Source organism: Antrostomus carolinensis, unplaced genomic scaffold, assembly GCF_000700745.2.
Source record: "Antrostomus carolinensis isolate BGI_N321 unplaced genomic scaffold, ASM70074v2 scaffold29750, whole genome shotgun sequence".
NCBI lineage: Eukaryota > Metazoa > Chordata > Aves > Caprimulgiformes > Caprimulgidae > Antrostomus > Antrostomus carolinensis.
In genome coordinates this window covers 1,289-26,023 of record NW_010291015.1, presented here as the reverse complement: position 1 = coordinate 26,023, position 24,735 = coordinate 1,289, and the positions used below count along the sequence as shown (strand labels likewise).

General features: G+C 49.5%; 2 protein-coding genes across 2 annotated transcripts in view; one reads left to right on the top strand and one right to left on the bottom strand.

Annotated features, from left to right (window-relative positions):
* Positions 1–3,254: 3,254 nt before the first annotated feature.
* PGS1 (phosphatidylglycerophosphate synthase 1) lies at positions 3,255–17,146 on the top strand (the record flags this gene model as incomplete). Its single annotated transcript, XM_010175161.2, has 9 exons — positions 3,255–3,507; positions 3,913–3,990; positions 5,104–5,203; positions 5,863–6,052; positions 6,413–6,591; positions 7,509–8,042; positions 12,257–12,405; positions 14,766–14,908; positions 16,661–17,146. Coding segments are annotated over 8 exons (1,603 nt in total), but the record flags the coding sequence as incomplete, so codon positions are not given.
* The window catches only part of LOC104530534 (dynein heavy chain 17, axonemal), a gene marked incomplete at its 5' end in the record, with an annotated part of 9,390 nt that continues 1,208 nt past the window's right edge, over positions 16,554–24,735 (bottom strand). The window contains 15 exons of the mRNA XM_010175149.1: positions 16,554–16,842; positions 17,568–17,793; positions 18,303–18,446; positions 18,700–18,882; positions 19,837–20,019; positions 20,351–20,530; positions 20,697–20,888; positions 21,450–21,677; positions 21,907–22,034; positions 22,165–22,313; positions 22,644–22,837; positions 23,315–23,437; positions 23,626–23,796; positions 23,932–24,072; positions 24,245–24,411. Coding sequence (XP_010173451.1) covers positions 16,595–16,842; positions 17,568–17,793; positions 18,303–18,446; positions 18,700–18,882; positions 19,837–20,019; positions 20,351–20,530; positions 20,697–20,888; positions 21,450–21,677; positions 21,907–22,034; positions 22,165–22,313; positions 22,644–22,837; positions 23,315–23,437; positions 23,626–23,796; positions 23,932–24,072; positions 24,245–24,411 — 2,657 coding nt within the window. The remainder of the gene's footprint in view (positions 16,843–17,567; positions 17,794–18,302; positions 18,447–18,699; positions 18,883–19,836; positions 20,020–20,350; positions 20,531–20,696; positions 20,889–21,449; positions 21,678–21,906; positions 22,035–22,164; positions 22,314–22,643; positions 22,838–23,314; positions 23,438–23,625; positions 23,797–23,931; positions 24,073–24,244; positions 24,412–24,735) is intronic.

The window sequence follows — 24,735 nt, the reverse complement described above, 5'->3', positions numbered from 1 at the left end:
ACAAAAACCTTTGAAGGAGTCCTTAAAAAAAGGTCTTTCCCTCAGTCTTTGTGCATCACTTTGCACTGTACTTGGTAAGAGAGTGCTGGAAGGATTCTGTGTTTTGTTTTGGTTGGTGTGGTGCCTGCTAAAATCTTCTGGATGAATTAAACTTATTTTTTAAGGGTGGCATCTCTCGTGTCTCTGCTTTTCCCCCTGGACAGCAGCTGCTGTCTCAGAGCCCTGTGTTAGCCCATGTTCTGCTGCAGGTTCCTGGTTAAGACAAGGAAATTATTTGCAAACTTCTCTTTTAGTTTCATCTGTGTTTTTTAGCGTAGATAAATTACTAGACTGAGCCCTGGAAAGAGACACCTGAACTGAAAGACAAGCGGTCTGTAGATCCCCCCGTGGTGACGTACGCGTGGGCGAAAGGACAGCACCGTATCCTGCAGTTTCACTTCACCTCTGGCTCTGCAGATGAGGTTTTACAAGTGAATCAGAGTGTTTCAGCTCCATCATGAGTCTGTGCACCCAAACCGCAGTTTTTAAAAATAGAACACACACAAAAAATCCCTCGTTTATATTTAGGGTCGACTTTTTATGCAGAAAAGATTTGAGGTGGTTCCTTTTAGTTCTGTTTTCTGTTTCTGGCTAACTCAGTGATGTGGGGTGCATGGGAAGGGCTCCTCCCTGCCCCGTTTTCTGTTTCTCTGAAAGCTGGTTTGTTGAGGTTTGGAATTTTGATGATTTCTTCATAATGTTACATGGCTTCTGACTGTTGTGTGCGTCCAGCTGGGAGGGTTGTGTTGTACTCGGGTAGTCACTTGAGCTATTTTCAGTCACTGGTGGGTAGAAGCTGCTGCTTGGGTGGATGGTTGCTGTTCCATTGTTACTGGTGAATGGAGCAAACACTGATTTATTTTATAGTTATAAAAACTGTAGGCTCCCAGCACTGAAGTTCTAAAATTTCAGTATTGGATTAAAAGATCAAACAATGTAGATGTTCTCTAAATTGTGTAGGCAGTAAAAAAAATCCAGAGTATGGAATTATTGGATATCAATACAGGCATAGAATTATGTATTTGAAGGCTCAAACCAGATAGTGCTGGTGATGCAGATCGATTTTACTCCCTCAGCAGCACCGGGAAGGAGCTGCCAGGAGAGCACCTGGTCAGTCCACAGACCTGACGTTGGGCCACGTAGAGGGAGGATGCAGCTGAACCTGCAGTTTTCATACTCTTTGCTGGAAAGTGGCTTCTTGGAATCATGTTTCTGGAAAGTGTCTTCTCAACCACTGCACTGGCTTTGGAAGTACAATTGGCCAGGGCTGACCAATGGAATAATAAGGAAAATATTGATCCCCTCTGGCTGATTAATTATTGTCATAAAATGCATAAAATTTACCACTGTTACCTCAGTGAGAATAATTCCTGAGATCTTAACTTGTAATCTGCAGGGCCAGGTTGTAGCCCTGACTTTGTTGTTGCTCTGCAGGCTGTGCACTTTGTTGGCTCTGTGTGCCCTGCTCCCTTGTGCAGCTCTGGGTCTCTGCTCCCGGCGTGTGGCCTGTGCCTCGAGACCTGGGGTGAGCAACAATGCACAAAGGTCCTGCTCAGGTTCTGTAAAAATAGACCAAAATGTGGTTGAAAAACATAATTTCTTTTATTTCTTTTCTGCCTCAATATTTTTTTATCACCTTCTGTGGAATATTTCTGTTGTTTTTAACAACCTTTGTTGATAATCTGTGTAACTTCTGGGTGTCCAGTCTGAGCCTGGTCCACATGATGTGTTGAAAACGGCCATCCTAGGAATTCTTGCACAAATTGACTCAGAGTTCTGTTGCGATGAATAGTCTGACAAACTGGTGGATTTTCCAGGAAACCCAACTGCAAACTGCCTGGCTTCTGCGTAAGGGTGTTCAGAAACCTTGTGAAGATCCAGAGTTTTATCATGAAGCAAATGAGTGAAGTCATCTTCCTGGAATCTGTGGTCATTTGGGCTTTGGATTGTGGTGAAACCCAAAAGTTCCTCGTAACCAATTCTGGTAAAACTCGTAATCAGGTTTCTCCTTGGTCTGTGGTGGTGGCAGAATGCATCAGGGTGGGTCACAAGCTGGTGGCCGTCCGTTGGCCCGAGGGACCTGGCGTTCCTCCGGGATGAGACCAACCGCCTTGCTTCTCCTGCCAGTTGGATTTGCAGACCAGGATGTTTTCTGCCAGGTTTGGGGATGTAGTTCAGTCCCTTGCTCATCCATTCCTGGATCTCCTGGGAGCTGCTGCTGCTAATTGTGCTGAAATGTGGTTTTGTCATGTGGACAAACTCCTACCAGGGGCTGTTCTGTGACCTGATGAATTTGCATGCGTGACGCCTCCAGAGAAGAGAAGCCTTTTGCTTCTCGTCACCCCCCGGAGCGTGACTGTTAGCAGCAAGTTGGTTTCTTCCCAAAGTGACTTCAAAGGAAATGAATTTGTTCTGAAATTTCTTTTTAAAGAACGAGCTTCCTGCTGTTTCCCTCACAGTTACTTTGAAGTCAGCCAGAGAAGTCTTGACCTTCTTTTAGTGCAGAGTGCCAGTGGCGCCCTGGCAGGGGCTGCCTGCTCTTCCTCAGTTGTGGTTCTTGGCTTGTACCTGTTGAGACACCCTCAGTCCTTTGGCTGGTCGTTCTGGTGACAGGACTTCGCTGCTTTTGCTAGGACTTGCACTCAGGTGCTTTGTGTGTTGTAGATTTTTATTTAGTTTTAGTAAGTTTGAGGGGGTTGAGGCATTTTTCCCTTTTGTTAAGGAACTTTCAGAGCAGCACGATTTTTAAAACATCCTTACCTGAAATAGAAACAACGAATCTTTAGCCGAGCTGAGAACTAAGCTGGACATGAAAGTGACCGTTGGCCACGGCAAAGCTGCCGTGCGTGTGATAAAGATGATTCAGAAGTGACTGATGATGGGTATAGCTGGTACCACAGTGGCACTGCCAGGCACCAGATCCGTGGGTGTTTGGGACAGTTCACATCCTCAATTTCTTCAGCTTCCAGCCTGGTTCCTCTCCTGTGTTCCTGTTCTGATGCGAGAGTAGTTTCCCCTCACCTCCCCTGCCAGTTAGGGGAAGGAGCTGATGATGTTAAGAACTGTTCTCCCACCTTCTTCTTGTGTTTTTCAGTTTCTAGATTTGGCTTTGGTGGTTCAGTTTGGGTTATGGGAAGGGAAAGGCGTTCTTGCCATTGTGGATCTTACCACGTGTTGGCTCTGCTTGTGTCTCTTTCTTTACCTCGCCGGTAAAGGGATTCGGAGGCTGTTTGTGGGAAGCTCCATCGTACAGAATTTCTCTGTCTTTCTTTTCACAGATCATCATGGCTTCTTCTAGCCCCATTGCTCACCCCTCCTGTTCCTGTGATCACAGCCCCACCTTGTTCCCTTTGTCCAGAAGGAGCACACAGGTTCCAGTGGATCAGGAATCTGGTTCCAGAGTTTGGGATCTCCAGCTCGCATGTCAAGGTGCTTTCATCCCCAGCTGAATTCTATGAACTCTTGAAGGTGAGTTGTAGATTCAAAGTTGTGGGAATGGTTTTTGGGGGCTGGGAGCTGCAGTGGTTATGGACAGTCATGGACAAGTTGTTAGGAAGGAACATCTGCAGGTTACTGGCCAACCTTCTACCTGAAACAGGACTGTTGTCAACAGTAGATCAGGTCAGGTAGGCTTTGTCTAGCTGAGTCTTGAAAATGGCTGAGGATGGAAGTGCTGCCTCTGGGTGAGCAGCTCCAGTGCTGTGCTCTCTCAGTAGTTCACAGAGCTGAGCTTTCCAAAGCACTTTAGCCACTAGGAATTGGCTAAAGTGATTCTCCTCAGGTGAGCCGCAGCTCTTCTGTGGTCTGGATCATGAGCTCCCAGTGATCGCAGAGACCGAGGATGAACCTGAACTTATTTTCTGCTGCTTCCAGGTGCAGATCAAAACAGCCAAGCAGCGAGTGGTGATGGCTTCACTGTACCTGGGAACGGGGCTCCTCGAACAGGAGCTGGTGAGTGCGGAAAGGGATTGGGAAGGCGAGAAAGTGAATGCAGAAGGGAAACGCCTGCCTTTGCAGAAACATCCTGTTCTGCAAGAGGTGTATGTGGGGTGCAGTTTGTGAGCTTGTAGCGTCCTTAAGGCTTCCATACAGGGACTCACTTCCCATACCTTTTCCCATCTCCTGGAGAGTTTACTCGTGGTTCCTGGCTGCATTGTGGACTTGTACGTGGGGTGTGGGAGGCAGGCGTGTGGGAGGCAGGCGTGCCGAGTTTCTCTTTTAGGCCTAGTACAGAGCCACGGAACTACAGAACTGTTTCAAGGGATAATGAGCCTGGATCGTTCAGGCTGTTGGAGGTTACTGGCCTGCTGTTCAAAGGGCTTTTGCAGAACTGTGGGTAATTTTTTTTCCCTGGCATTTTCCTGGAAAGTTGTATTCTTGAAGGTTGATTCCAGTTGTACGTCTGTCCTGCTGTGTTTTGTCCTCCTATGCAGTGTGCAGATGCAGTATTGACTCTGCATTTAAGGCAGAGGTCAGTTTTGCTTCATGTTGTTTACCATTTCTGTTTCGTGTTCTTCCCTCTAGAAACAAAAGCATTAGCCAAGACCTTTAGGGAGCAGCCTGACCTTGGCCAGTTTCTTATGTTAGAGTGCAAATTCCACAGCAGGGTAAAGGTGGACAGAGTCCTGCAGAGGGTTTTGTGCCTGGCTTTGCCTGGGCTTGTCCACAAGATGTGAATTTGCATACGATTAACAGCCTTGTAGTTAAGGAATAAATCTGCCTCTGCACCGGTTGTGAACACCTACCAAGGTTTCTCTTTGGTAATGCAAATTTGTGATTTGGAAAAGATCTTAGGACTTGTTCTGCTAAAATTAATCGCTGTTCAGAGGCTTGGGGAAGGTGTGCCTGTGGAATCAGTGCCCTTTCATGTGTTGCTCTAGGCGGATAGAGTGGGATGCCAGGCTGACAGAAACAAAGTCTAAACTAGCAGTGGTTTGCATGACTAGGAAAGACTCGTACTAGGGTGTGGAAGCTTCCATGGCCACCAGCCTCCTGGCTGCTGAACGCTTTCCTTATAAAGCTTTGTTTGCTTTCTGTAATGAGTAGAGAAATCTCTCTCTGCAGGTGGATTGTTTAGAAGAAACGCTGGAGAAATCACTGCAAGCCAAAGGATCGTCTAACCTCAGAGTTTCCATTCTCCTCGACTACACCAGGGGATCTCGGGGTAGATACTGTGATGCTTTGCTTTCCTCAAAGACTTATTTTACAGTTAGTCTGGATAAGCTGTTTTTTCGGAGAGAGGCTGTCTTGACCAGTTTGACCTACTTGCTTAAATCATACACTTTTCAAAACTGGCCTTTTGTGTACCAATAACTATTTATTCCCTGAAAATCTTCAAGCTGAGCAGCTTTTCTTCTGAAAATAAGTGGTAGGAGTGAGAAGGGGCAAACTCTACACCGTGCAAATTGTGATTTCTTGTTTGCATTTGCCCTTATTCTTCAGACTCTTTTATGTTTTAACTTTTATAAAGGCAAATGGGGATTGTTGGAAGTGGCAGTACCAGAAGCTTTTTGTGGTGACTCTCTGTAGCATGTGCTGCTGGTGCTAGGGGGTGTCTTGATTACGAAGCTTGAACGCTGTCAGACCTGCTCAGTGACTCTTTCCAAGGCCCATTCATCAGAGAACTTGGAGTTCTGGGTGTCAGTTTCCATATTGACACAGTGCACCTGAAACTGATTCAAAAAAAAGGGAAATATGTTAAGTGCCAGCAAATGAGAGGGGTGCTGGCTCCGTAACCAGCTTCTAGCTGAGGAGCTGTGCTGCCGTGTCGTGATGTGTCCTGTCTGGTGTGGTCCCGTGGGTGAAACTCCCCTTGTCTTCCAGGTAAGAAGAATTCTCGAACGATGCTAATTCCATTGCTGCAGCGGTTTCCCGAGCAAGTCCGCGTGTCCCTCTTCCACACTCCAAACCTGCGTGGCCTCCTCAAGCTGCTGATTCCAGAGCGTTTTAATGAGACCATTGGACTGCAGCACATCAAGGTCTATCTCTTTGATGATAATGTGATCCTGAGCGGGTGAGTCCTGCCTCTCCAGGCCCTCGTTTGGTTCGTTTAGCTGAGGTTTTGAGGCAAGGTATGCATGCTACCAGTGTTGTCTGAACTTCATGATTTGTGTCAGGTCTTTCTGTGCTGATCATGTCGATACTCTTCCAAGATGGAAGAGCAACCATAGCTGTTCCACATGAGAGTCTCATGCGAAAGAGAGAGTCTTTCTCAAGAGGAAAAAAGAAAGATTTCTCTTGATTCAGGAGGCAATGGCCTGTTTGTACATTAGTCCAGCTGTATGCAGAGTGAGGTCTGTGACCTGGGCTGGGGTGTTCAGGATCATGTACCTACGCGCTGTTCTGGAACTCAACTCTTCTTTTTCTCTCCTAGCGCAAACTTGAGTGATTTGTACTTCACCAACCGTCAGGACCGCTATGTTCTCATACAGGACTCTCCTGAGATTGCAGACTTCTTCACAGAGCTGGTGGAAGCAGTTGGAGATGTGTCTCTGCAATTACAGCAAGATGATACAGTCCAGATGATGGAGGGGATGGTACACCCATACCAAGGTAGGCGAGAGTTGTCTCACTTGCTTGGATGGTGTGATCCAGAGGAGGGGAGTGACAGCCAGGGTTTAAGGATGACTTGAACTCTGTGCATTTGTGACTTGCTGAGTGTCTGACCATTGTTACAGGCTGTGGGGCGTCCCATTTCTGTACCATCCATTGTTAAGATCACTAAGTTTTGAGACTGGATCTGTCAGAGTGTTCTTGGCATGGTGGCCATCACCAGCTAATCTGGCAGAGAGTGCAAAGGCCCAGAGTTCCTCTGTAACTATCTCATTGCTTCCTTGTAATTCTGCTGCTTATGACCTTAAACAAGAACTTATGTTCCTTGAAAGGTTCTATGTATTTTTGTTATTAATGTTTATAACTCTACGTGTTCTGTGCGTGCATATTCTGAAAGTTTCATGAAAGTAGTGCTGTTTTTGGTAATTAATATTTTGTAGTCAAGTCTATTCTGAGAATCAAATGAACATTGAATTAGGAAAACTGAAAACAAGTGCTGAAGTGGGCAGAGAAGGGCATCAATCTGTTAGGCTGATTGCATCAGAAGTTTTTGTGCACTGCTGTGTGATGTAAGCTTAGACTGTGGGCAGTAGTTTATTTTGTGTGTTCCAGTTCATTCTTGGTTATCATTTTAGCTTTGCCCTGGTCTTTTCATTTCTCAGTGGATTTTTCAAGCTGCTGCTAGTCAGGTTTCTTACCTCTCTTGAAGCTGAATGTTTTTCTTCTGTAATGTAGCTTTGCCAACCTTAAAATGTCTGTTTTTGAGACTTGGGGAGGAAAGTTGTGTGGTCTTTGTGTTTAGCTCCTTTTTGTTCTGATATTGGTGTCCTGTCAGTAGTTTCTCCCACTATTGAAGAGGTGATGTGTAGCTCTGTACCTTTAGGTCTCAAACACAATCTCTGGTGGTTTTCCTGCAGGAGACAAGGTGGCTTACTGTGAGATAGCCAATCGAAGAGTCATGGAGGTGATCAACTCTGCCAGGACACGACAAGAACTCCTTCACGCAAAGACTTTCCACAGCAGCCAGCAAGACAGCTCCTTGTTAGCCCAACAAGGCTCTCAAGCATCTGGAGGTCCGAAGCCAGAACCCGACACCTGGATCTATCCCTTAATCCAAATGAAACCTTTTGGGATTCAAATAGATGAGATGGTCACAGAGACACTGCTGACAGAGGCTGAACGGGGCGCCAGGATATACCTTACCACTGGCTACTTCAACCTGACGCAAGCTTACATGGACCTCATTCTGGGCACCAGGGCTGAGTACCGGATTCTTCTGGCCTCGCCAGAGGTGAATGGGTTTTTTGGTGCCAAAGGGGTGGCAGGTGCCATCCCTGCTGCCTATGTTTACATTGAACACCAGTTTTACAATGAGGTCTGCTACCTTCACCAACAGGAGAGGGTCCAGCTGCAGGAGTACTCTAGGGCTGGGTGGACTTTCCACGCCAAAGGTAAGATGTCCATTTCCCAAGAGGACTTGTTCAGAAGGTGTTTGAGACTCGCACATATTTGGATTACACAACTAGTGAGGGGATGGCTGGGTGCTGAGTCCAGTCTGAGGTTCAAACGTCTTGGCTTGTGTAAACCCAGAAGGTTTGGATCACTCGGGGGACAACCGTGCAAAGTCTTGTCTTGCCTGATTCGAATGTAGTCCCAGAGATTACACAGGCATTGTCCCTGTGGTGACAGTAAGGCACTGTCCTGATGGGAAACTTGATGTAGAAGAAAAGGAAGCATCTGGATGTGTTTATGATCAGTAAGAGTTGTGAGTCAGTTTCTTGTATCCCTCTCGCCAGTTTCAGCAAGGAGAAGGATGACTGTGCCAGGGACCCCAGGGAGGGATCTGCAGCATGACCAGGAAGGGACCTTGCTGTGGTGACTCCCCAGTGGCCCGGGACCCCACGTTCTCTTGGCAGCTGGTCTTTGTGGGAATGATCCAGGTGTTGAGGAATTTGTACCAGCTTCTGTTTATGGCATACAGGAAAGGGCAGCACAGTGAATAAAGGCACCCATGTGCCTTCTGGGAGCTGGAGGCAGCTGGAGGGGAAGTTGCTGAGAAATGAATATTGCTTAACAAATGTAGTTAATGATAAACAAACATAATTAATGCTGTCATCATAGTCTTCTGTAGAAGACCCCAGATTTTTTCTTACTTTAGATAGGTTGTGTACAACTTTCACAAGCCCAGTGCCACCTTGACGAAAGCATGAACATTTTCCCCTGACTGGTTGTTTCTGGCTGTATCTCTAAATTTTCCTTCCAGAAAATGCAGTCCTTGACTTTTATGTTCTCCTACTTTATACACAGTAGTAAGTATTTGATTGCTCAGTAGTAGATTTTAATAATGCAGATAGCTTAGGAAGTGTACTTAATTGAGGATTTTTGGTTTTGGTTTTTTTTCAGTCTGATGTGTGTGACACAGTAACTATCCAGGTTCTTACTGGTCTGCCTGCGTGGAGGTGTGCCAGTGGAACACCTCACAGAATGACCTGGTCTCCTGGTCAGGCACGGCCCTTGGCTGAGCTGAGCCATCTCTGCTGTGTTCCACAGCACCTTCTGTTGCTCTAATCTTCTGCGAGCAGAGCTCTGCACTGTGTCACTGTGTCACTTCCTGTGATGGCTCACTGGTCCCCCAGGACAACTGTGTTACTGTAAGCATACCAATCTGGCACTAATTACCATGCAGATTTCCCCAGGCTTTGCAGTGTGCTGAGGGACATTTCCATTGTTTGCAGCACGCCTCTGATTTGAACTCTGGAAGGATGCAGCTCTGGAGTCACTCTGACCTGTTCCCCTTCAGGAGGCCATGGCCTGAGGTCTTCTCCCGTTGTTTGTTTAAGGAGCTGTTAATGATTGTGGGAATGCCTCTATCTGCCCTGCTTCCTGCCGGGATTTCAGAAGAAGGTTCAGAGGTGGTAGGAGGGGAAAACTGCTGAGTGGGCCTTTTCCTGACTAAAGAAAATACACGGGTGTTACTAGGCTGCCTCTGTGTTGAAACTACAAACCTTTCTAAGGAGCGTTGTGCCTCTCCTGCAGTGAGACCAGCCACTCCAGAGCAGTAAAACCCTCCTCTCAATCCAGGGCAGCCCGAAGGACGTGCCTGCCTGGCTGGGAAGTCCTGTGTGGTCTGTCTTCCAGGAAGCACGTGCTCAAGTGATCTGTGATTCACAGGTTCCTCCTCTTGCTGGGCACTGCTGACTCTGAGTGGGATTTTGTGGTTTGGCACGGATTGAGCTCAGAAGGCATGGGCTGCTTTTCCAGACTACCAGAGTGCACATGCAGTCAATCCCTTTTTGGGCTGCTCCTGGAAGTGCTTTGGGCTCTCTCTGCTCTAAGGTGTTCTCTGAGAGCGATGCAAGACTCAGAGTTGAGCAGCTCCTGTGCTTGGCAGGAGGGACAGTCAGAGATGTTTGCTGCTTTCTTTCCGTTTCCTCTTTGGAGAGCTGGAAGGATCAGCTCGTAGCTCCCTTCTCTGGCACGCTCTGCCCTTTGGCACATCTTTGGTTCACCCAGTTTCCTTCTGCAGGAGTCACACAGTGTGTGTGAAAGAGAGGACAGGGCAGAAGAGGAAAAAGGAGGAAACTCTGGAGACAGATGAAGGGCAGTTGTGCACAGAGCCTGGCTCCTGGAAGAGGACGTGAGATCCCTAGCTGCAAATAGTGCCTGTTAATGCTTCCTTTTTGGGCCCAGATGAAAGACACCCTTTAGTCTCCTATAGGATCCGGCTGATTTACACCAAACGCTCTGGTTGCTGCTTTGTGAACCCTTTGAGCTCCTGGTAAAATGTTTTGTATCCTCACACACAGCTTCCTGCAGTGTGTTTTCCCCCCAGGGTTACGACTGTCCTTGGTTCGGTTGGTGCCAGTGCAGCTGTAGCAGCCCGGCTCAGGGCTCAGGGCTGCACGTCGTGCACGTGTGAGTGGGAGATGCAAACCTGTGTAATGAGAGAGGCTTTCCTGGGTGTAACAACGAGGGAGGCTTTCCTGGGTGTACCTTCATTAAGTCTACCTGTGGCAGCACACATCTACCTGTCTTCTGCATTTCTGGGTGTGGTGTTGTGGGTGACAGAGGCACGTCCTTTCGGATTAGGGTCCCGGGCAGATGGCTGTTTGCTCCGGGATAAACCTGTGTTACTGCATTGAATGGTGGCTGGGAAACGGCGCTTCCCCTTTCTGGAAAGGTGAGTCACTGTTTGAGCAGATCCTGCCAGGTGGCCATAAAGCCAGAGACACCGTAAAGGCTTTAGGGCTGCCGCGTGACTGCTTGGAAAGGGCGAGGAAGCGCGTTCCTCGTAGCTGCTGCCCGCACAGAGCTCTGGCCCACTGCTGGGAGCCTTGTGCTCCACACCACCCCTGGCAGACGAGTCTCTGTGCCCCACGGGTGCTTTGTGCAGCTCCTGGAGCCCCCCATGTCGCTCTCCTGCCCTCCTGTGGGTTGGGGAGAGCCCGTGGAGGAGCCAAGATGCCGCTGAGCCATGGGCAGTGCCAGCTCTGAGCCAGGAGCTGTAACTGAAAGTGGCAGCAAAGCTGCTGAGTGTGAGCGGTGTGGGGGCGGGGAGGAGGTTACAGGAACCAGCCTTGAATCGGCAGCTTCTTACTCAAGGCATTCTTGGAACTGCTCTGGGGTTCAGTTAGGAAACCTGCTTCTATTTTAAGGGCTAGGTGGTTTTTATGCTACAGTTTCTTTGTTGTAGTCTTTGTGTGACTTGCAGTAGGGATAAGCCGTCTATCAGGGACCTGCCCAGGGCTGTTCCAAGTGCTTATGTTGTGCTAAGTGGAGAGCAAACACTTCTTGGATCGGTTTATACCCAGGGAATGGCTGTACAGACTCCCCCTGGCAATAGTCCTGGCTCTCTGGCATCCCCAGCTGTTCTTTCCTGCTGTGCCACAGTTGTGTGCTTGGCAATAGCGAGGTGTTTCCATCTTCTGCTCGAAAACAGTCCTGGGTTGCATCACCCTTGCCCTTGTTGCACTGGCAAAGTCGTGTGTGAACTGCAGTGCTGAGTGGACCTGGGAGTCTTGCATCCTGGCAAGAGTTTGATTTCATCTTTGGGTGGCTCCTCAGGAAGTGAGTGGGTGTAATAGCTTGCACTTCTCTTACCAGTCTTTATTTCATGTGAATTCACCTGTTGGAGCAGGGAGATGCCCCTTCATGTCACTGTCTTGTCTCGGGAAAGGGGTTAGTCACTGTGCAACTGTGCTGCTTCCAGTTCTGGAAGTGACTGGTCCAGGCCTGGTGCTGTTGCTTGGTGTACATTTTCCTTTACTGAAAAACTGTCTTATTTCAGTGTTTCTGAGAGGTGCTGTGGTGCAAAACGGCCTCTAACTTAGTGACAGCGACTGATTCTCGATTGTTTTGGGGGCCCTCCATGCAGTGTATTTACACTCTTAAGAACATGTCCCTAGGGCAGCACTGAGAGTCCTGCAGCCCCCCTAGTTCAGAGCACGTGAGTTTGGACAGTGGAAGCTGTGTGAGGGTGCCCCAGGATTCCCACAGAGCCTTAGAGGACATGCTAGGCATGTCCTAGCTCGCTTTGTGTCCTGGTCTCTTACAGTTACTGTACTCTAACGTGGTTTAATTCGTTTCTTCTAAGGGGGGCGATTGTTTGAGGATACCCCGCTCATTTCCTTTGCTCTGCTTCCTTTCTTCCCCTGTTTTTCCACAGGCCTCTGGCTGTACCTGGCAGGAAGTGATCTTCCCTGCCTGACCCTGATCGGCTCTCCTAATTTCGGATATCGATCAGTTCATCGTGACTTGGAAGCTCAGGTTGCGATAGTGACAGAAAATAAAGCTTTGCAGCAGCAGCTCCATCAGGTGAGTGGCTGATCACGGGCAGATAACGTGGATGTTGTGCTTGTGGGTCACGTAGGGAATGCTGATGACCTAGTTGCAATAAAAACCTGCAGCTACGATAATTCAAAACCTTCTTGAGCGTAGGAAGTCTCAAGGAGCTGTCAGTTAAGTGACTATTGATGAGATGCCTCCTGCAAGTGCCTGTTTCTGGGAACTGGAGGCCATAACGGGAAAGAACATGTGTCCCCAGTGAACTCGAGTGTCGGGAGCGCTCAGGCGCTGGTTGCTGAGAGACACGGCGTTCGGAGAGGATCTGCTGGCTCCTCTGCTCACTGATCACACAGCACGTTCCTGGGCCTTCTCCCCAATATTTGGGCATTGCCAAGGTAGCACCATGCCCCAGGATAATGAGGTCAGGCCCTTTGAGCTGCTGATCTTGGACTTCTGGAGGATTTTGCTTCTTAAGCATTTGGGAAATCCTTTGTAGGAATATAAACACTGATCAGATAGCTTTTGGGTGGCTGCCCACAGGCTGTGCACAAAGGCAGGGGATCTTAGAGTCGTTTCTGTAAGAAGAGGATTTCTGGGCTGGTTGGATTGCCCATTAAGTTGTATGACATAATATAATCTTGAATAATAATGTGACCTTGTATAATCTTGACACAAACATTTTTCAGTGGTTTAATGTCCAGTGTCCCCCCCCTTTTTTCTTTTTTTTGTTTTTTGTAATTAGGCAGCTTGGACTGCCCATCACTTTTGCTGCTTCTCTAAATCCTGTCTGGTTCTCCATCTGCCTCGACTCTGTATCTTCTGCTGGAACTGACATTGTCCCAAATAATTTCTCATGTAGTGTCCTGATACAAAACAAATCGGTTTGGTGCCTCTGTGTGTGACTTAGGGATCTCAAAATGCATCCTGTTAAGCCAGGTCCTGGCATAAGGCGGCACAGTTGTCTTCAAGATCAATGGGAATTGCCCTGTTGCATCAGGGCTCTTCCACCGGGTGAGTCAGAGAATATCTAATCAAAAAACAATTCTATTACTGGAAGAGTCGCTTGAATATTTCAATTCATATCTTGCCTCTTCTTGTTTCTAATGGAAGGGGAGAATCAGTGAAAATATGACAAAGGAATTTTTTCCAGCAGTGCTGCAGTGATCTAATTTAAAGGGCTTTAAACCATTCCCATTTGCTGGAAGCTGATTTGGAGCTTGGCTGTTTGTTTACTGTTCTGTGATCTTTGTTTAGAAGACTTAATACATTCCTGGTATGCTGCCATGAAATCACTTTGCTGATGTAATGTTCAGTTCCATTTTAAAAATGTGTGATGAGATTTGGGAAGAAATTTGAGTGGTCTGGGTGTCTTTGGATGCTCCACTGAATGAACTGAGCTTCAATTCAGATAACTGGTCTCACTTCCAGTGGCTGGATGACGACATTGTATCAAATGACCATGGTGCAGGATCTTCACAGCAGGACTGTAGCTCTTGGAGCATTTTGGGTTTCTAAAATTAGACTGATTTGGCACACAAATGTCTTCCTTCTCCTGTTGTTTAATCTTGTTGGTGTTACTTTCCAATGCTTCGTTCCTGTTTCCCTGTTCCACCCTGAATTTAAACAGTGCAGAGTATTTTCTGTTGTTTGTGACAGCTGAGCTAATGAAAAAAAAAAGATTAGGAACAGACCTACAGTAGAGGGTCTGCTTCTTGTTTGCCTGCAAATCTAGACACCTAACTGGCTTTGATAAGAAAACCGCTTCTGCCCTTGATCAAACAGCTGCTTTCACGTGCAACGCGAGCATGAATTATCATCATGATGGTTCATTTCCTCCTTCAGCAGTATTGTGTACACACTGGAGAAGCCTAAGTGTTTCTGGTAATTTAGCTGAAATCATGACTGCATATTCATTTGAAAACACAGTGCTTGAGCTGTGTCTAGAAAGAGCTGCGTAAGCCAGTCTCTTGAGATTATGGTAAGGTTTCCTTTCCTGACAATTACAGAGAGGGATTTAGGATTTTTCTGAAACTGAAGCTTATCTCTCTTGCAGCTGTGGGGCACAAAAGGGCAAAACCTCCTACCTTTGCTCTTTGTAGAGTTTAAATTGTGAATTCTTGAGGTTTGGTTACTTAGCACATGGATAGTCCTCAAAAAGTGGAGTGCTGGGGCAGGTGAAGGACAGAACCTTGGTGGTGCAATTGCTCTGTGAGTTGTGCTGCATGGAATGAGACTCTTATGTTGAGGCTTGTGGGAGAAAAGATGTGTCCTTTTGGCAGGATCCATGCCCAGTTTTATCCAAGAATTCACTTTTCTTAAAGGCCAGTATATAACTTATATATAATTTAACACTTAGGATTTACTGGGATGATGTTTCTTTCCCTTTATAGGAGCAGGAGCAGCTTTACCTCTGCTCAGGTGTAGTCTCATCAGCAACATTTGAGCAGCCAAATCGTTATGTGAAGCTGTGGGTGAAGCTGGTAACACCTCTGATCAAGAATTTCTTTTGAAAGAAGTAAAGTTGCTGCTTTGGGTGAGTTTTCTGCCATTCTTATGGGGAATTTGTATTGCACTGACTGCAATTATTAAATGCAGCACTCTTTATCATGTGGAAGAAATAGGTGATGGGAACAGATGATGTGGGGAAAAACCAAGCATCTCTCTTTTCTGCTGGGGTACTTGGCACTGACTGGAATCATTGCTCAAGGTTTCATGTACTAGAATTTCTGGAAGGGGCAATGAAAGAGAACAGATACAAGGGTATTTCCCATGCACAGAAATACAACTTCCATTTCTGAAATGTCCCTCTCAGGGTTTTCTGGAGACGGTCTGTTTTTATTTGATCTTGAGCAGCTAATAGAAAACATTGTTGGGATATTTAAAATGTTTTGTTGTCTTTTTATCTGATCAGTGCTTTGCTTTAACCTTGTAGATGTTGGTTAATTGGGGCAGGTTTTTTAGTGTTTCTGCTTTGTCCAGTGTCCTGGATTTGCCTGGCTGTTCAGCTGCCCAGTAACCGGAGCCCTTCCGAGCTTCGCGGAATCGCTCGTAGGTTTTTGTCTGGGCCGTGCACTTGGTCCCTGCAGTTGGCACCTGAGCGTGTGCCCTTGGGGCTCAGTGGTCACACATCCATTTTATTTACGTCTCTGGGGTTGTGTGTCTGGCTCCTTCACATTAAGATGTGTTACCAGTGACTTTCATGAGCTGTGGGGAGGGCATGAGAGGCCTTTTGGTGCCAGTGTGATTTTTGGATGTTACTTGCTGAATGGGAAGCTCAAACTGTAACACATGCCCTGCAGAGAACTGGGTTGGGAAGCCAGATAAAAATGTGTTAGAGAACAGGCTTGGGGTGCCCCGTGAGCTTCAATGGTGAGTATGGGCAGTGTGTTCTGATCTTGTATTGCCAGCAAAAGGGATTTCTGGCACCTGAAAAGGCTGAAGGTGAGTGTAAAGCTTAATGGGAATTTATTCTAAATGCTGCTGCTCTGCAAAGAAACAAGCAGCTCTCCCTGCCTCACCTTGTGGCTTTTCTTACTGCTGGCTCTGAGGGCGGTTTTATGCAACTGTAGTTTAGAACTAATTGTTCAGGTATTTCCTGGGGTGGGATTTTGGTGAATCATTTTATGCTAAAGGGACAGGCATTGGCTTCTGTATGGTGGCCAGAGCAGATCTAATCACCCTAATAGGCGTTACTGCTGGTAGAAATTATTTGTTGTGAAAGAAACAGTAGAGTAGATTCTATAACCTAGAAATAGAAATAAATGTACTTCAGAGAGTCAGCTGTTTGCAGCTGGACTTTCTCTGTGTTGTACAGGTTGACTCGTGGGAGAACTGGGTCAAATCTGTACCTTTCTTCTTCCACCTGGTCTAAACAGACACATGTTTCCATGCAGGAATATGGCTTGATGAACTTCTGCTCCCAGTTAGCACTGGGTGATCAGACAAACAGCTGTGGAAAGACAGAGAGCTGTGAGAAGGAAAAGAATCCGGGTAGTTACACACCATTGTTCCGTGGTCTGGCTCTCCACCAATTGAAAACCAGTGTCCCTCATGAGAAACTCTGCCTATTTAAGAGTAATCTCCACAGGACAGCAGTTCCAGCAATGTTTTTATTGATGCTTTGCTAAAATAGTTCTGGTACAATCAAACTGAGTCCAAGTTACACAACTTTGAGGTTTTTTAGCAACTAAAAGCATTTGCTGTTTTCCGTAGTCAAAGTTTAGGGCTGCAGGAGCAGAGCGACACCGGCGAGGATCCACTTAGCAGCTTTTTCTTTTGTCTTTAGGTTAAAGGTCCAGACATAGGTGGGACCTCGCATCCGTGTCTTATAGACAGGACATTCATAGACGTTCTTGGTGTCCATGCGGTCCACAGGGATGGCTCTGATGAAGATGACTGGCATCATGGGCGTCAGCTCCTTCAGCCGAGCGTCTGTGATCACACCAGACTGGATGTCCCAGCGAGCGCCTGCAATATTAAATTGTTGGGATACCAGTTACCTGCTGGCTTTTTCACTTGGAGGGGGCTGTTTTCATACCTGCTAATGGGTGGGAAGGAGTTGCTCTAGCAGCACAGTCGAGGGATGGAGGGGGAAGGTGGGGTAGGCATGGCTGAGGGCTAACGTTATCATCTCACTGTGACTCATGAATGTGTTTTTGCCTTACTCTGTGTGGGATGTCTAAATAAATTCTGTCCACGCTCATCCCTTCAGCACGGGTTGGCACAGCTGAAGGTAGAACTTGGCTGTGGTGGGAACCACACTGGCTGTCCTGTGTGGTCTGTGCTCTTGTTTAAGTGGTGCTGCTGTCAGTGCCATCTCATTCCCCCTCTGTAGCAGTAATTACTTTAGGTTCTCAGTTTCCTGGTTTGTCTCACGCACACGTCCAATAAAAGCGTAATCTATTTATTCATTAGAACCATGTAGCATCAGGGTCATGATACACAGTCTTAATTTCCAAACAACAGCTTCTGGTTTGTCACAGTCTGCTTGTCACCCGGGCGGGTGCTGCCCTCAGCTGGCGTCTCTCTGACATGAGCGTGGAGTGAGGCTCCGCTGCTTGGGGCTTTTGCAAGAGCCGTACAAATTGGATAAGCCAGTGAGTACCAACACCTGCTCTGGGGGCAAGGATTTTTAAGGCTGAACTAGGCTTTCTCTGCACCTGAAACATCTCAGAACAGATCCAGTCTTTTACCTTCCATGAATAATCCATGCACATAGGAGCCTTCCCTGGGTGGAGCTGTTATCTCCTCGCGGTTTTTCTTGGTCACTTCCACTGAAAGACACATCTTGTCCAGTGGCCATTCGTTTTTTCTGGCCATGGACTGCATGATCGCGGTGAGGAAGGACTGGGGATTGAAGAATCCTGCCAGCCACACTGTTGCAGGCAGCACAAAGTCCGTTGTCCAGACTTCCAGTTCCTGGAAAGGAAAAACAGCAAAGGACTTCAGAGCAAAGCATGGCCCTTGGGCAGCAGAGATGTGACGTGACACTGTACCTAACACCAGCTTCAGGTGATCTTCCAGAGGGGAGACGAGGATGGAGGTGGTCTGTGATGAATAAATAGCAGATTCCACTGCAGCAATGACACTTGAACCATTCATTTGGATTGCAGTAAATAGAACTATTATTTTTTTTAACAAAGCCACACTTCAGATGGTTCTATTAAATATTTTTTTCTTCTGGGACATGTAAAGTTACGAGGGGGGTTAGCTAATGTTCTTTTGAACCAGTGATATACTCTAATGGTGAACCCTTTTCAAACTCCTCTTGTTCTTGGGGTAACGGGCCATTTCAGGTACTTCAGACTGCTTACATGAATATTGAAAAATAAACTAGTTAACCACTGTACACTGATGGAGGTGATTCCTGGTCTTCTGTGGTATTCGCTTGCTCCCTAAGCTTTAACTTTCACAAGCAATCTACTCACCCTGATGCGCAGGAGCAGGTCTGCGTACCAGGCTCCTAAACTAAGGAGAGAGGGATAGGCGTAACGCGTCCAGGACTCGGGGACGCTGTCGTAGAAGAGAGCGTTTGCCAGATCTTCCATGTCCGAGGTAATCGTTAGCTCTCCCTGGAAACAGAGAGGAAAGCCTGGGCAGTTTGATCTGAAGGGAGCAAGACTGATGGGGGTATTTGGTCTCACGCTGGGTGCAGAGCAGGAGGTGGGGACGGTCTGGCCGTACCCGGCGCAGTGGGATGTGTGAGGGTGGGAGCAGGGTCAGCCGAGCGCTTTGTACGAGACAGGGTTGGAAATGAGCAACAGCCACTTACAAATCGTGGCACGTTATCTGGCAGGGCGAGGCGCTGCCTGGGCAGGTGCCTACCTTCAGGCCCAGGTCTAATTCCTTCAAAGAGCGTCTCATTTCCTGGGTCAAGATGTTCATTCTTTCACATTCCTGGTAGGCAACTACAACGTACGGGGTCTTCTCCGCCGCTTTCGCCATCATCTCCGCCATGTTGAACGGCTCCGGCAGCCTCTCGATGATCTCGTCTAGGACTGACTTCACCTGGAAAGAACGTGCCATAGAACTGCTCCTACCTCAGGAGAAACGCTGCGAGTTAACAGTTAACTTAGTAAGATTTTTCTTTTTCTGCCTTTGTGTTTTCTCTGTTCTTTTATTAACTACTCTTGGATCTTAAGAAGCTGCAGCTCTTTTTTTTGATAGCCAAGAAAGTAAGAACTGAAGCCACAGAGGCTGTGAAATTCAACTGTAAAATCCAAGCAGTCAGGAGGAAGACTTTTTTTTTTTTTAAATCTGTATTTTTAGTAGTTGCCATCATGAACGGAAATTCCTCAGCCTGCTCCATCTGCTGAGGATGCAGCATGTGAGCCACATTTTGCCACTGGCACATCTTTAGCCCATTGAAGCGTAACCTTCCTGAACACTGCTGACTTGTAGCTGCACCGCGTGTCTCGGAGGTGCTGGAGCAGCTGCTGGAGCAGCTACCAGTCTTGTGATCTGATCCCAGTCTGCCTGGGAGCTGGATTGATGCAAGAGCAGAGAAGTAGGGAGAGAGATGGGACAGGGAGACCCGGCAGCCACGGCCAGTCCTTGCCCTGCCCTGGGCTGTGTCGGTGCTGCCGACTCGGCCGCTGTAGCGCGGCGAAGTGTTTATTAGTGTTCGGTTACGTTAGCAACGCCAAAGACTGGCAAAGGTGCTGAAGTGCAGAGGAGAGCCTGGTCACAGAGAAACCAAGGGCAAAAGTACGTAAATAAAACCTTGTCAGGAGGGTCCAGTGTTCCTGGTGAGCTCTGCGCCAGCAACACCCCTTCTCCAGGCTGGCAGCTTGTGGTTCTGGGCTAGAATCACGTCTCTAATTCCTTGCACTAATTAGAAATCAGTTATTGTCAGATCCTATTCTCCTGTCCATTGTGTGTGGGCCCATATCTGTCCTCCCCCTCTGGCCTCCGAGTTGTCATTGTCATCGTTTACTGTAAAGAAGCAGAAACGTGACTTGCCTTTTCCTCTCGGGAGACGCCTGCGCCTCCTCCCGCGTCCGATTCTTTGGGCTGCAGTTCCAGAACTGTCCGGAAAAGCCTGTCCGAAGTGACGGTCAGGAAGCCAATCTCTGCGTTGGGGTGGAGGCCGTACAGGTAGGGGCTCTCGGGGGGCAGGTTCTCGTCGATGTACTCGTGGTAACCCTGAGCGCGGGGCGGGCGTTGGTTGAGCAGATACATACAGAGGAGCGTGAGTTTTGCTTCAGCTTTGAAAACACATCGCTTTTTGGTGGTGGTGCTTCACAGCTAGCTGGCGTTGCGTATACAGGATGGGGATTTTTACTCATATTTTACCCAAGTTTTTCCCTTACCACCCCAGCCACAGGAATTATTTTTGCCAGCATTCTGCAAGTTTTCATGGGATTGGCAAGTTTTTCCTCCTACGCTCCCCTTCGGTGAGGGAACTCTGACTAGTGTGCATTTATCCAGAGCAGTGGTTTTTCCACAGCACGTTGCAACATTAAATCTTTCTCACCTTGTAATCCAAGCTGGGAGGGACCAAAAACCCCGGAGCCAAGAACACTTCCCCTTTCAGCATCTCTTCCCGGATGTATTCGCTCAGGTAGGTCCGACACAGCCGGCGGTCCCAGTCGTCTGTGATGTGTCCCCCATACATGATTTCACCAAAGAGGTACCGGAGATCATCCCACGGGACCTACGAGGAGAGGCTCGCTGTGGGGGTCCCCAGAAGTCCCTGCAGCCCGGGGACGCTGCACAGGGCTGTGGAGCTGCGGGGCCACCCAGCAGCGGCTTTTAAAGAAGGTTGGTTGTCGTCGTGTGTATTGCACCGCAGTGGCACTGTCACTTCGCGAGTCCCTTACCTTGGGGTTGGCCTCCAGGTAGTTGTACAGGACGTTAATGGATATGGTCAGGTCGCCGTTGTTGAAGGGGTAAGATCTGTTCCAGCCCTGAGTGCCAAACTTGCGCCGCTCGGCCACCACCGCGTGGAAGTAACAGAGCGCAAACAGGACACATTTGAACTCAATCTCTTTGCTGCACATCTCTAACGTGTCCTGCAGCGGAATGAAAAGGAGAGCGGGTTTACAGGTGAAGGAGTGACTGTCATTATAAGCCATCAGAAAATCATCACAATAAATAATAAATCAACATCAGACAATTAACAGATGATGGCAAAGGAGAACTGAAGGTTTTAATAATAAAAAGCATAAAATTATCTTTTGAAGATTTGCTAGTTGGTTAATTTTTGCACTTATTTGTTTATAAAAAAATCAGAATCCACACACATACACCCTGCTGACAGCCAGGGTGGCTGGCCTGTGGCACCGAGCTGCAGCAGCTCGACATCCAGCCTTGGGCAAGGCCCCAATAATCCAGCACCCTCCCTGCTTTGGGAACCCTCGGGCAGCTCTGCATGTCCCTAAATCATGTCCTGACAAACTGGGGCTCTGGGCAGCCCCAGGAGGATGTGCCTGGGGTGGGCTGGCTCCTGGCACAGCATCCGTGTCTGCAGAGACACCCCACGATGCTCAGTGAAACCAGTTGGACAAGCCGACCCAAAATGGTTGGAAGGACCCGGCGTGACCGCGGCGGGGAGAGCGGCGCCGTGAGGGTACCTGGGTGAAGAGGTCAAGGGCTTTGTGCAGGTTGGCGTACATGCCGGTCGGCGGCTCGTTGGTGATTTTGATGGCGTTTTCCAGCAGTCCCTGCGGGATGATGTGTGCCTCGGGGGTGGGGGCTGGCTCGGCGCTCATGAACACCCGGTAATCGTCGTGGCTGTCCAGGCTGTGCTGCTCCAGCGTCTTCTCCAGCGTCCCCAGCCACCGGGCCACCAGGTGGATGTTCTGCAGCAGGAACCCCTCCTGTACTGCCTGGGCTGGGGTACAGCCTCGGGAATCACCCGTCCCCCCCAAATTCCTACTGCAGTTCCACAGAGAGCCTGGTTGCCAGCAGTGCTGTGTGCCCCACGGTGTGCCCGGTGCTGGCAGTGCCGCGTGCCCTGCGGTGCACCCCGGTGTGCCCGGTGCTGGTAGTGCCGCATGCCCTGTGGTGCACCCCAGGGCCCTCACCCACCTGCAGAATGACCCAGTGTCCCTGCACGGCCGCCACTTCCAGGGCTTGTTCTGCCACGACCTCCTGGCCCTGCCCCAGCGACACGTTGTGGATCCTCCCGTTGTCGATGGTGAAGTTCAATTTTGTGCCTGGAGAGGAGAGGAAACCGCCAAGGTGTGAGACCCGTTTTTCGTTACTATTAACAGGAGGATGGGGCTGGGCAGCTCTGGCCGTTCACTGGTCAAACTAGCAGCCGCACGCAGCCCTCGGGCAGCTCACCCAGGGCCTCCACGTCCTTCAGGGGGTCGACACCAGGGGAGAGGATGAAGAAGAGGGGCGTGGTGGGGCTGCTCTCCTTGTACACCTTGGAGAGGTCAATGCTCCTGCCTTCCACAAACTTGCTCCCCATCTTCTCCTCCACAAAGTTCCTGCGGAAAAATAAAGCCATAATGTGAGTTGGGAACACACGTAGTCACTGGGCGCAGCTGGCGCGGTGACACCGCGGGGCTCGTGGCAGGACATCACCGTGCTGCGTGCCCCGGGCAGGCGCTGGCACACCTGCACCTTGGAGAGGTCAATGCTCCTGCCTTCCACAAACTTGCTCCCCATCTTCTCCTCCACAAAGTTCCTGCGGAAAAATAAAGCCATAATGTGAGTTGGGAACACACGTAGTCACTGGGCGCAGCTGGCGCGGTGACACCGCGGGGCTCGTGGCAGGACATCACCGTGCTGCGTGCCCCGGGCAGGCGCTGGCACACCTGATGGCGTAGGTCATCCTGTCTGGCCGCATGCACCGCAGTATGCACAGCTTCTGCAGGGCTGTCTTGTTCTTCCACTCCTTGGGGAACACCTCCTTCTCTGGCACCTCGGACTCCACAAACTTCTTCCATCGCTTTGCCGAGCCCTCAATGTCACTGTCCAAGTTCCTGAATTCTTCCATTTCTGAGAGCAACTTCAGGTCCCACAGAGGAGGGCGAAATCACTCCTGGGCTCTGCTCGCCCTGAAGGACCCTCGGGCTGGGGGGTCCTCGTGGAGCTGTGAGCTCGCAGGGATGGTGCTGTGCTGCAGCCAGGCCCTGAGGGCTCCTCCAGCCCGGGCAGGCTGCCAGACTGCGGGGGGCCAGGCTGCCCCCTGCCCCGCGGGGCACGGCTGCTTTGGGGGTCTCAAAGGTATCAGCCCTTGGGGTGAGTGGGACGTGCAGAGGAGGAGAGCAAGGGGACCCCATCGCCTGCCGCGGGGCTGCATGTGGACCCCTGTGGCACCGGTACGCTGCCGTCCCGCAGCGCCTGCTGGGTGCCAGGTCCCACCAGCCACAGGGGCCACGGGGTCTTTGTGAACCCTCCCAGGTGCTGCCAGTGACCTTGGACCCGCTGTGCTGGGGGCCGTGCTGGCCTCGCCTCGGCTGGGCCGGCGACCGCATGGACCAACCTTGATGCCACCCCAGCCCTGGGGCTGCAGGAAGTCCACGGGGGAAGTGACGCCGGCCTTGGAAGGAAAGCGCAGAAGGAAGTCCAGCTCCACCAGGTTCACTTCTTTCTTGAGCACCAGGACCTGGCAAGTTGAGAGCACAGTGTCACAACTGTCCTGGCACACACGGCCTCGGTGCCAGGGGCTGCACTCTGGGCAAGGAGCTACAGAGCATCCAGCAGCAGCACAGAAGTGAGAGAACAACCTGTGTAAACCAATGAACTCACGTACAATGTTATTCAACAGAAGCCCCAAACATTTGCACGCGTTACCTGGAAGGTGACCTGGGCCAGGAAAATGAGTTTGTCTCTCTCAAAGAGTCCCCGTGCAGTGTACGTGTAGACCGAGTAGGTGATCTCGTCCGTCAGGTTGGTCACCCTTTGCTTGAGGTTGTCGTCAGGAGTTGCGCGCTGGATGGCTTTCTCAAAGACCCTGTTGAACGCCTGAGGAAGAGCCGGGCAGGCTGCTCAGCACCTGGTGTTCCCTGAGCAGCATAAATCTGAAACACCAAATCTCCAAGATCCTCCCAGACCCTGTCCTGCCCGTACAAACCAATTCCCCCCTTGCTCCGCATCTACCTTTAGAGAGAACTGGTAGATGGGGTTGATCTTGTTGAGGTCACTCAGGATGAAGTACAGCAGGGATGCTCGCTCGGCCGCTGGCCTGTAGTTTTCTCTAGCGACATTTATTTGACCTTCGGTGATTTTAGCTTCTTTCACCTTGATGCACAAGGGTGGGTGTTATCCAGTGTCCTGCCACGTGCTGAAGCAGCACTCAACCTCCTGCTGAGCGCGGGGTGACCGGCACGGTCCGGGAGAGCTCACCCACTGCCCGCGGCACCAGCCCAGGGGCAACTCACTCACTCACTCACTCACTCACTCACTCACTCACTTTTTCCTCAACTTCCATGGCTGTGCGCTTCGTCGTTTCCAGGTTCTCCACCAGCGCTGTGTCCCCCAGGAAGTCTCCCCCAGCAGCAGACAGCCGGGCGAGCAGGGAGTCCTCCAGCTCCTTCAGCTTGATCTTGAACTCATTCTGGCTCTTTGTGAGGTTTGCCTACAACACCAGCAACCCGGAGAGACGCTCGTCATTCCAGAGACCGCGGCGAAGCTCTGGCATCCATCGCCGGGACTTGGCCCTGGGTGCTCCCTAACGAGCTGCATGTGACAGGCTGTGGACCATCAGCAGCTCTGCTGCCTTGAGCTTCTACTCATTGTAAATTCTCCCTTTACAAACGCAGCCCAGGCAGCTGCTGAGGTACCTGTCAGCTGAGCTACAGGTCTCAGAACCAGCCGGGTTTTTCACGCTGTCACCGAAATGCTGGTGCAAGAGCAGGGTGGATGTGGCCCTCCCTGGGACGGGCTGTCACCCGCAGCGTGAAG